The 12,152-nt window shown below is 41.7% G+C and overlaps 2 protein-coding genes across 2 annotated transcripts in view; one reads left to right on the plus strand and one right to left on the minus strand.

Annotated features, from left to right (window-relative positions):
* Positions 1-2,991, plus strand: part of LOC306912594 (anoctamin-8-like) — a 49,597-nt gene extending 46,606 nt beyond the window's left edge. The window contains exon 18 of the mRNA XM_079488933.1: positions 1,467-2,991. Coding sequence (XP_079345059.1) covers positions 1,467-2,153 — 687 coding nt within the window. The 3' untranslated portion in view covers positions 2,154-2,991. The remainder of the gene's footprint in view (positions 1-1,466) is intronic.
* A 1,110-nt stretch (positions 2,992-4,101) lies between these two features.
* LOC306912595 (DET1- and DDB1-associated protein 1-like) lies at positions 4,102-11,144 on the minus strand. The gene is made up of 5 exons (XM_079488934.1): positions 10,780-11,144; positions 10,283-10,363; positions 10,011-10,062; positions 7,075-7,136; positions 4,102-6,754 (listed from the first exon to the last, which is right to left on the minus strand). Exons 1-5 carry the CDS (start codon positions 10,786-10,788, stop codon positions 6,650-6,652), a joined length of 309 nt encoding a protein of 102 aa, XP_079345060.1. The 5' UTR covers positions 10,789-11,144; the 3' UTR covers positions 4,102-6,649.
* Between the last annotated feature and the right edge of the window lie 1,008 nt (positions 11,145-12,152).

Raw genomic sequence — 12,152 nt, forward strand, 5'->3', positions numbered from 1 at the left:
TGTGACTGGCTCAGTCGACTAAATATCATAAGATTTTAGTCGACTAAATCTACAGTTGATTTAGTCGACTAAAATGTATTTTGGCAGGCCTTGATGCCATCGTAATGGCTGATTTTACAATTGTTGAAAATAGCCGATCTACAAGCTCACAACGCGTTGCAGCGCGACGCGTTGTGAGCTTGTAGATCTGCTATTTTCAGCATGCAACCAAGTGTAAAATGACTTATACTGGATCTCTTGTCCACTATAGTCCCTTCCTAACATTTTAGTCTAGTTTTTATTTGTTGACAAAATCGACAGTATATTTAGTCATAGTTTTAGTCACCATAGCTTAGTTTTCATTTAGTTTCCATTTAGTTTTCGTCAGTGAAAAAAAGGTAGTCGACGAACATTTTTTTGTCTTAGTTTTAGTCGACGAAAACAACACTGGCTCACTCCCACTGCTGGCTGGTTGTAGACAATTGGTTCTCAAAATCCCTTTACTGTCATCATTGCACACTAAGATATTTGGTGTGACCCCCTTTAGTAATACCTACAATATGAAAGAATTGTTCAAAATGAATTAAAACACCAGCAACGATTAACATATTAAAGTATGAATATGAAAATCTGTATATTGTACTACTGCAAATATACAGATTACAATATAAGTTGCATTCAAAAAGGCAATTGGTAACAGCTTACTGATTACCTGCATTTAAATGTAACCTCATGTGCAAGGTTATCTGATCATTTCAATACTTTGGATTAATCCCAAATACACCTTTTTAAATGAAGTAATACAGAGGTTACTGATTGCATTACATGATTACATCTCTATGGGGGAGAAATTAATGGCCGATTTTTCAGTGGGTCCAGAAGACCACACCCACTGCTATGCAGTGTTGTTTTTGGCAGCAAATTTTGATTTTAGTTTCAAAGTCAGTCTCTTCAATAGTTTTCATTTAGTTTCAGTCACATTTTAGTCACCTGGAATGTCTTAGTGTTAGTCTAGTTTTAGTCGACTAAATGCCATGAGATTTTAGTCGACTAAATCTACAGTTGATTTAGTCGACTAAAATGTATTTTGGCGGGCCTTGATGCCGTTGTGATGACTGTTTTTACACTTGCTGAAAATAGCAGATCTACAAGCTTGTAGATCTGCTATTTTCAGTCCTAGTCATGCAACCAAGTGTAAAATGACTTAATTATACTGGATCTCTTGTCCACTAGTCCCTTCCTAACATTTTAGTCTAGTTTTTATTTGCAGACGAAATTGTCAGTATATTTAGTCATATTTTTAGTCGTCATGGCTTAGTTTTTATGTAGTTTTCGTCAGTGAAAAAAAGGTAGTCGACGAACATTTTTCGTCATAGTATTAGTCGACGAAAACAACACTGGCTGCTATGCTCTTCTTAATGCCGTCATGCTCTACTCACTCTCTTCTTCTTCTTCGCTCCTCTCTCGGTCTGTCTTTACGGATGCAGAAACACGAGCGCCAGGCACAGCAGCACTTCCAGCAGCAGCTCCGGCGCCGTCGAGAGGAGGAGGAGATGCAACGGCAGGCCGAGCTGCAGGCCGAGGCTCGCCAGGAGAGCGAGTACCACAAGGCCGACGCAGCCGGCGCCCATCACCACCACCACGGTGATAAGACGTCCTCTGGGGGCAAGCCGGGGGACAACAAGCCCAAGAGGCCCAACTCTCTCCTGGGCAACAACAACGTCATGAAGCTCAAGCAGATCATCCCGCTGCAGGGGAAGTCCTCGCGCTCCCCCGCCCAGTCCCCGACGGGAGGCGAGGCCAAACTCCCCGGCTTCCTGAATTTCAAGTTCCTGAAGTCGCCCGAGGCGAAGAAGGAACTGGCGGCGGCGGCGGTCGGAGGAGGAGGAGGAGCGACGCAAGGGTCGGCGGTGGCGGCGGTGAATGCCTCGGCTGCTGCCGCCCTCCCCGGTGGCGGCCAGGAAAGGTCACAATCTCCCAACAGGACATTCAGTCCCGGGAAACTGTTCAATTTCAGCAAGTCGGAGGGGACTGTGGTGTGCGTGAACGGGCCGTCCAGAACAGGCGATACCGACCTAAATACAACGCCGGAGGAATTACCTTCCAACGATTCCGATAAAGGAGAAACAAGACAATCAAGTGATTCAGATAACCCTGGCTCAAAGAGTCAATAAAATAAGACTATTTAAAAACATTCCATTATCGTGTAAAGATGGGACTGTGCAATGTACAAATGTTCTAGGGGCAAACATCCAGAGCCTTCAAAGCACCGTCCTGTAAACGGTGGCAGAAACTTTAGTTGAAGAGGACCAAAATGTAAGGTCAGCAAAGTGTTAAGACTTTCACCATTGATGCAAACTGCTTTGCACAAAAAGCATTAGACTGTATCTATTCTCCCGTTGCTCTATGGCTTCCATGTAAAAATAAATCAAATGTACAGTATGTGTAATTCCTTGAATGAAGCCCAAAGTACCCTGTAACTAAGGTTAAAGTGCTGCATGACTTGTGGCTCTGAACTGGTTTCCAATTGCTATTTGGCACGGCAAAGAAAATCCTATAGCTGTGCAAAGAACGTTTGAAACTGGACTATTAGCCTGTTAATCAAAGGATGTAGATTGTGAATAGTACTTCACCAACTACATTATTTTTCTTCATGCCTGTCTTGAATGCATGTTGTAATCATCTGCAAGCATTTCAGTGGTAACGCCATGTCTTTTCAGTTGTCAAGCACTTTCAAAGCCATTCTATTCCTCTTGCAATAGCTCAGATTATAATCACTGTGACGTGAGAAATATATTTTTCTTAGCTTTGATTTTCTATGAATTATTTTATTACATAAATGTGTGAATGTACTGTCTCCAGTGATGCAAACATTATCTCACTTGAATAAAATACCCATTATGAGACGATGGAAAGGTTTTTGTTTTTTGGATCAGTGATAAGATTGATATTAAGCATATATAAACGCAGGTAACGGCACATTTAGGACACAGTACACACTCACTGATTTACCGTAGCTCAATTTATTGAGAATAAGGATCCAAGAGATTAAAATGCAATGAAACATAAAAACACACCTGTGAGAGGATCATTTCCATTCTAAGTCAATTAAAGAGAACTTTGTTTATCACAAGTTACACATGTACTGTAAGTCATGAAACTCAAAAGAAAAACATCTGAAATCGACAGTGACCACCATGACATCCACAACGATAAACCAAAGCAGATCTGTCCCTGCCCTGGCTTAAACATGTGAAAGAAGTTGAAATATATTTGTCCTCGCTTATTGAAGCAATTAAGTACCTGTGAACATTGAATGTTAAACATACTTTAGACAGATGTAATGATTGGCCATGGCAAAACATTATAGTTGATAGTTTTGTAGGTATTGTATGAAGGAAAGGTGAAAATAATATTCTCACAATTTTAAAAGAATAAAAAAGGAACGACATTTTCGTAACCATTCAAACACTTTCTTCTTTGTACGACCAACACGTGTTGAGATCTGCCATTTGACGTTAAACATACCGTATTCAACAACTTAAGTCATACATGTATGGCTGTCATAATGTGTAACTTCACTGGGGTTTATTTTTTTTTAATACAAAAACCATTACATTTTTTGTTCTTTTTTAACTTCTCCAAAAAGCCTATTAATTCCTCTTTTTATTAGCCAGTGTTTGCACCAGATACTCGTGCCAAAATGACACAGGTAATGGAAGTGTATATTTATGTATTCTTCTGACAACTTGTTACGTTCCACCTCAGGCGCTAGAACCATACAGCATTCCTTTTTGGTGTAGACAAAATATGTAGACAATGTTGTAATGACAAAATGATGGAGAGGTGCCACCAAAGCCTACTAAACGTTACACAGTGGGAACTTTAAATTGTGATATAATTAATCAAACATCATACCTCTGCCGCGAGGCATGTAATTCCCTCCAAAAACCATGAACAAATCAAACCCCGTCTATACTGTCTGAAACTGTACTCAGCGTTGGCTCTTATCCCATTTTGGGCGGGAACCCCTTTTGGTGTTTTAAGCATTGTTATACTTTAGCCATTGAAAAATAGCAGATATACAAGCTCATAGAGCTTGTAGGTCTGCTATTTTTGAAAAATCGTGAAAATGTGGCGCAAATCTTTGAATATATATTCTTTCAGAGCCAGTTTTTAACTCAAATCTTTGCTTCTCGAGTGGTCCCTGGAACAACATATTTTGAGATGGGGGTCAGCGGCCAATTACCTATAATGTTGGGGGTCCTTGACATGAAAATGTTTGAGAACGACAGACAGAAAACTGTCAATATTTAGAAGACATTTGTAGAATCGTTCCCAGGTCAAAATGGGTTAAACCAACATCAGATTAAGAGAGCCTTTAAAACAAAAGATGGCTGTCTCGGAGGATGTCCTTTATGAATCATTACCTGATAAAAAGGGCCAGAACAAGCAAACCGTTACACACTGTACAAATATACAAACTTTGGAAAGTTATTGTGAATACAATTCACCAACTTCACAAGTAGCAGCAGAAAGAGAGAGACTCTGTTTTCTTTTTTTCTCCTTCATGTTCCATCGGCAGCCATCCCATCCAATAAACACAATTGTGCTTGTCCTCATTAAAACATCATTCCTTATCTGGATAACTAATTCAACCAAAATGTGAAGGGCACACGTATGACAAGTTTGCACAATTGAACTACATGTCCACTAACCTCGCCTCACCAGGCCTTCCACCACGGAGGAAAGCCTGGTCTCTGTTCCAAAAGTGCCGTGTGAACCGGTCTGGAACGGATGATATCGTTACGTCATGTTGTAGTATTGTTTTGTAGTCATCAGGATGATATCGCTACGTACGTCATGTTGTAGTATTGTTTTGCAGTCGTCAGGCAGGAACAATCAAACGGAACTTCCTTTTCCCCTCAAACCGGAAGAATAACAATAAAAGCTCTCGTAGCCTGTAGCTTTTGAGAAAAATCGGTTTGAGGGAAAAGGAAGTTCCGAAAGATTGATGACTACAAAACAATACTACAACATGACGTAGCGATATCATCCGCTCCCGACCGGTTCATAAACCCGAAATGGAATGGTGCCCCGGCTACATGTCCGCCAAATAAGTTCCTATACAGCTACAGTACTACTGTCACCACCAGTCAAGTCTCACCAGTCTGGTGAGCATTCTCCACAGCAAACCTATTTTACACAACATCAGATGTGACACAGCCTTGCACTTCAGAGGGGAGATGCAAGCACTGCAGAACTGATGCAACGCAAAGCATTCAACATCATGCTTTAAATATTGCTACAAAAAGGTCATACAAAAACTATTTTGCGTCATCTTGGAAAGTCTGTATTGGCCTAAATCAATGTGTCCTAAGTTTAGGAGAAGGAGACGCTAGATCCACACAAATTTAAGATCATATACAATTCTTCACCCGTCAATCACACCGTAAACCAATGGAGCACTCTATGATGTGGTCAGAAAACACTCCCTTTCACTTTTTAAGGCAAGAACTCATCGATCACTCAACTGAAGGGAGAGAAAACATAACATTTCCTTTGGGACGTTAAGTCTTATAGCACAAACACAGTCCACAACAATAACCTGAGTTCCTAATTACATCAATGGAGTTGACATCTTGGGCATTTTCCATTTCCATAACAACTTCATGCTGGGTGATCTAAGAAGGGGTAAGCGGCGCGCAATGAAAAAGCACGTCATCACATTTCAAAACCAAAACACTCCTAATTGGAGAGAGTAAAACCACAATAAGGTGGCATGCAACTTAATTACATGGACTTTAACATAAAACATGCATATCTTGAGTGGGTGGTTGTATGAATTAATATATCTGTGGACCGCTCAAACAGCACTAAGGAGCACTGAATGTACATTAACCAATTTTTTTTTAATAAAAACCATGTTTGAGCACAGATCAATGTAAACCAGATAAGAGGAATGAAAAGGTAGGCATTTTTCGTTGTATGTTCACTACCTATGCCAAGTTACTGAAAGCACAAAGTACAGATGCTTAAGCAGATGTTTGTGGTCAGGGTTTGCTGCATCAGGAAAGGCAGGACCTCTCTACTGAAAAGTGTATGTGAACAAAAGGTATGGCCTACAGATTAAAAGAGAGAAATGACTGCAAAAGGAATACATTATAATTGTGACATTAACCATTTAAAACCTATATATTTAGTTGGAACGGGGTCACCCAGGGGTTTGTACTGAGCCCCCTGCTTCCTTTCCCCACAACACCAAATCTGCTCGTGTTGCAAGCTTGTAGTTATGATATTTCTTTGCCGAATGCTTGCCTATTTCTGCTGAATGTTCACCCATTATGACATGCCCAGGTTCCTGTAGTTAATGCCCAATTTATACTTAATTGGTGTGTTGCTCACCGAAAATCATGTAACCGAGTATACTAGATAAATTAGGCGTAAGATAATGAGTCTTCTTCACTGAATCCATTGTTGAGTCATACCGGCACTGCTGCGGCAGGGTTCTACGCCGCCTGCATTTACAGTATCTTTCCTCCTGTCAAGGCTTCTGCTTTGCAAACATATATATATTTTGCATCTGCGTTTGAGTTTAAGGAGTGTGCGTGACTGTTGCCTGTGTATGCGCATGTCAAGTGTGTTAGTCCGTCTTTGTTGGACGAGTGCTCTACGAGTCCTCGTTCAGCTCCCGACTGTCAGTCCTCGCAATCTTTCGTGGAGGTGCGGCGTTCTCCCCCTCAGCCTGCTCCTGTTCTCGCTTTTTGGCTGCATTCTGCGGGTACAAGACAAAGAATCAGAAACAATTGTAAAAAGCAGTGGTTGTCAGACAGGTATCTGTACAATCAAACACAATGCAACAGGCCTCGTGTCCAACTTACCTTACAATATGGCGTTACTTCAATTACGTAAACTAACATTTTGAAACAGATACTAAACCATTGAAAAAGACTCAATACAACACTCTCAAACTCAAAGCTTAACCTTCGAATAAAGCTCAGTTCTTCCAGTCACCCTCCCTAATCTAAGATTTCATCTTAGATTTTTGTGTATGACAAGATTTGACATGACATCCAATGAGAAGAAGTCCTTTACCTTCTTATCCCACTGCTGATGAAGATAACGCAATAAGATGTTTGTCTTCTCTGTGACTATAACTGAGGAGAAACACAAAAACACCATCAGATTACAATTTGGCATTTAGTGGACGATCTTATCTAGAGCGACTTACAATCACATATCATTTACTTAGCAGAGAGTAAAAAAGGGCAGACAAAGAGTGAAGGCTACACCGTATTGCCCTATAGAGCGTCGCAGTCCCTTTCATGACGACGACGACGACGACAGGCCCAGGAAATAATTCCCCATTCATTTTCCCCATAGACATTTCAAAAAGTATTTAAGCCTCGAACAAAGCCAACTCGGATCGTGACAAATCATGACAACAAACCATTTTTGGGGGGGACGAACACATAATTAGAAAGAAGAAGAAAAGGGCAGGTTACAACACTTGTCGTCATGATTTGTCACGATCCCAGTTGGCTTTGTTCGAGGCTTACAGATCTTGAAATAAATACTTTTTGAAATGTCTATGGGAAAAATGAATGGGGAGTTATTTCCTGGGCCAGTCGTCGTCATGAAAGGGTCTGCGACACTCTTATTTACCCCAGAGTGAACGGATCATATAAAGGGACTGCGACACTCTTATTTACGCCAGAGTGAACGGATCATATAAAGGGACTGCGACACTCTTATTTACGCCAGAGTGAACGGATCATATAAAGGGACTGCGACACTCTTATTTACGCCAGAGTGAACGGATCATATAAAGGGACTGCGACACTCTTATTTACGCCAGAGTGAACGGATCATATAAAGGGACTGCGACACTCTTATTTACGCCAGAGTGAACGGATCATATAAAGGGACTGCGACACTCTTATTTACGCCAGAGTGAACGGATCATATAAAGGGACTGCGACACTCTTATTTACGCCAGAGTGAACGGATCATATAAAGGGACTGCGACACTCTTATTTACGCCAGAGTGAACGGATCATATAAAGGGACTGCGACACTCTTATTTACGCCAGAGTGAACGGATCATATAAAGTGTACACCTACATTATAGTATACACACAGGAAGGGATACGACCACGAGAAAAAAATAATACAAAGTGACATAATATCTGTGATGACATAATATCTGTGACATTGAGACCCTTAAATAGGGTCACAGAACGAGTTATTGTTTTTGCAACCGTGTGTTTAGTCAAACACACTTTTCCACAAGCTTCACGCAGACGAGCGACTCCGGGCGAGGGGCCCGGAATGACCGATGGACTGAATTTACCCAAACTTCCTCTGATCACCACAAACGTCATCACAAATTGACCAGGGAAGCACAAATGTACAGGTGCGTTTCGAATGGTGCTGGGTAATTAATCAGTGCACAACACCTGCCAATTTTGTGCCCCATACATTTGTGGTTCGCTGGACAATTTGTGACGACGTTTGTGCTTCCCAAAGGATGTTTTGTTTAATTAGTCCATCGGTCATTCCGGGTGACCGATGGACTTTGTCTGGTGCTGGGAGTCTGGTGCAACGCACAGGTCCTGGCTGTAGTCCTGGTGAGTGCAGGAGTGGACCTGGTGAGACGTAGGAGGGGCCCGGACAGGAGTCAACCCACAGAGCCTAGTCCCTCCACATGCCAGAATTGTGCCTCCCAGTCCCGGGCATAGTAGTTCCGGAGTGGTTCCAACGGATTGTGTGGCCCTGGTCTTTCCCTAGTGGGTCTGATCGAGGGTAGCTACTGGGACGTAAGTCGGGACTTGATCACCCCGGCTGGGTCACCCGAGTGAGGGATATAATGTTCGTGAGACCCGAAACCCCGATGACCTTGGGATACATTGTCTGTGTGAAGCCTTTGGAAAAGTGGAGATATTTTACTAAACACACGTTTTCGGCCAGAACTTTCACATGGATATGAAACTAGAGGACAATATCTGACTCCAAGTCTTAGGAATTTGCACATGGCGTGCGGACTGCGGACCACATTTATGCCACGCATGTCCCGCTGCTAACTGCGAGTGGAGGGCACCGATCTATGTCTGTGTATTGGGAATACATGAAATGTATCACAGACATTCTAGGGCTATGCAGTTTCTAGACCTAGAATGTCTGTGATCATTCATATACTTCGTAAATTCTGTATCACAGACCTAGATCGGTTGCACCCGCTCCTGGTAGAAATGAAACATGCGTCGGCATAAATGTGATAAATGCTCCGTTTGTTAGTCACCCATTAAATAATTCCAAAGACGTGGAGTGAAATATTGTCCTCTAGTTTCATATCCATGTGAAAGTTCTGGCACAAAAAGTGTATTTAGTAAATTATCTCCACTTTTTCACGAGCTGCACCCGGACGTCTTTCTCTCCGGGCAAAGGGGCCCGGAATGACAGATGGACTTCATTTATCAAAACTTCCTCTGATCACCACAAACGTCATCACCAATTGACCAGGGAAGCACAAATGTTTGGGACACACAATTGGCAGGTGCATTGTGATAGGTGCAGGGTAATTAATCACACCACCTGCCAATTGTGTGACCCAAACATTTGTGTTTCCCTGGTCAATTGGTGATGACGTCTGCGGTAATCAACAGGAAGTATTGGTAAATTCAGTCCATCGATCATTCCGGGCTCTCGCCCCGGAGAGAAAGTCGTCCGTGTGCAGCTCGTGAAAAAGTGGAGATAATTGACTAAATACACGCTTTGTGCCAGATCTTTCACATGGATATGAAACTAGAGGACAATATCACACTCCACGTCTTTGGAATTATTTAATGGGTGAGTACAAACGGAGCATTTATCACATCTATGCCGCACATAATCTACCAGGAGTGAGTGCAAGCGATCTATGGCTCCTGTATGTGGAATACTGTGCCAACTGTATGTAACAACGGTTTCTTGCTTCACCAAGCTGATGTAGCTCACCTGCCTTTTAACATCCTCAACCTTGACACACTTACTCTGTTCTGAGGGATAATCCCGAGTTGGAAGATACACTGATGGCCGGCGGTTCTACATAAATAAATGAAACAAAAGAACATTAACTTTTTGAGGCATTCGTCACTTGTCTTGGCAAAAAAAAGTCTCACTTCTCTGGACAGAAATGTCATTTTACATGCATTTGCTTTTCTTGCATTTTCTTTATTAAATTGCCTGGGATTATTCCAGGCACAGTCCCCCCCCCCCCCCCCCCCCATCAAGGTTGTAACCTTTGAAACACAAGCACACTTACTGAAGCTTTACACACAGAGTCTGCGTGGAATCTGCTGAAGTTGCTTTTGTTGTAGACAGGTAGCCCTTTCAAGAAATCTGCCTGGAAATGACAAGGAATGTAAACAACTGCTGTCCACTAAACTTGATCACGTACGCTAAAGTGATAAAAAATGTGTATTTAAAGGTGCAGTGCAACGGAAATGGTGGACATTTTATTGACAGTACGAGTCAAGACAAGGCAAATCCTGTCTCCCACAGTACATTGCACATAACATAGACCAACATTTGGACTCTCGTAGATCTAGTCCAATCTATATCTATCGATTCTGACATAGATTGACAATGTCAGAATCGATAGATACATCTAACGATAGTCCAAAACACGTATAAGTGATTATCCCACTTTGCGAACGGACACACGGCTTTAATAAATGTAAACAAACCAGTACAGTTTACCACCTCGCTCCTCCGACGACATTATATAGTTTTAAAAAAATCTAGCAAATTATACATTACCTTGTCCATATTTTATATCCAAGTCTTGGTTAAGCTCCTTGGTCAAGTAATGAGACCTGAAAGTCTTGAAAAGGAACCGTCGCTAACGGCTTGCAGCTGCTAGCTTAAACGTTGTCGTCAAAAACAAAAAGCGTTGTTTACCAATTCCGATTCTGGCGTTTTCTAACAATAAATGCCCCGGATATTTGTTTGATGTTTATCACATTATTTTGTCACCCACAAACACTTTCGTCGCAGTTAGTTAAATCGTCCCAATTAGATTTAATTGCAACAAATGCTCAAGGTTGGGTTCTTTCCTCTCTCGCTGCCTTGATGCTCTTCCACACATCTACTCCATTTTTGTTGTTCGTCTCTGTGGGCGGTAACCTTCAGCTGATCCAACGACGCCATTGGTTGGTGACATGGTAAACACGCAGAGAAAGTCTGCTCATTGGTTAGCCTCGGTCCCAGGCTGAGAGGGCCGAAGCTCATTGGCTGGTGAGCAAGTAAATACACCAGAGACTGGCATGGAAACATATCCCTACTTTCTATGCCTACTGTACTTCTACTAGCATCCATTCCTAACCACTGTCTCACCCACTCTGACCTAGAAACATTGTACATGTACAGCAGCATTTTTACAGTGCAATCCCAATTCAATTCTTTGAGATTGAGACTCATTGATTCTTTCTTTTTGAGATGTACCTATTCTGCATACTGTGAAATAAAAAATTTAATCGATCAGACCCCAGGATAGTGCTATGTACAGAGTACAGACTGAAGTGTATGTGTGTATCACACACACACACACACACACACACACACACACACACACACACACACACACACACACACACACACACACACACACACACACATCCATGTATGTGTGTGTATCTCCCCTTTATTACTATTTTACCGTTTTACCTTCTTCTATACGGCCTAGAAACTTAAAGTACAAAATACCACAGCATATGGTGCTGAAACAAACATTGGTGAAATTGAGGCACTGTCCTTGTTGTCATCATTCAATGTCATCATTCGATGTTGAGACTTTTGCTACAGACCGTATAATATGACAATGGTCATTAAACACTGTGATAAAGCTCCATGACCACGACATTGTCTGTTTTACTCAAACATGACAGACTTCTTATTATTCTAACTTTGGAAAAGATCTCGTCATCACAAACTGATTAAAGCAATTAAGTACCAATAATCTTCCCTCCAAATGAAACAAAAACAGCTGAAACACAAGGGCAACTTTGCAAGGATATTTTACTTGACATACAGTATCATACAATAGATCAAATGCCACTGAAATTATAACAACAAGTTGTTGTCAGGTTGGTCAACACCTCCACAACCAGTAGTTTTCATTGCCAAGTCAGAAC

The sequence above is a fragment of the Electrona antarctica genome (assembly GCF_951216825.1).
Source record: "Electrona antarctica genome assembly, chromosome: 19".
Taxonomy (NCBI): domain Eukaryota; kingdom Metazoa; phylum Chordata; class Actinopteri; order Myctophiformes; family Myctophidae; genus Electrona; species Electrona antarctica.

What these genes read in the sequence shown, in the direction of transcription:
- LOC306912595 (XM_079488934.1), bottom strand. An exon ending in ACTCTGTGTGTAAAGCTTCA is followed by an intron (nt 10,063 to 10,282) that starts GTAAGTGTGCTT and finishes TTATTTATGTAG; the next exon opens with AACCGCCGGCCATCAGTGTA. An exon ending in GGATTATCCCTCAGAACAGA is followed by an intron (nt 7,137 to 10,010) that starts GTAAGTGTGTCA and finishes GTTTCTCCTCAG; the next exon opens with TTATAGTCACAGAGAAGACA.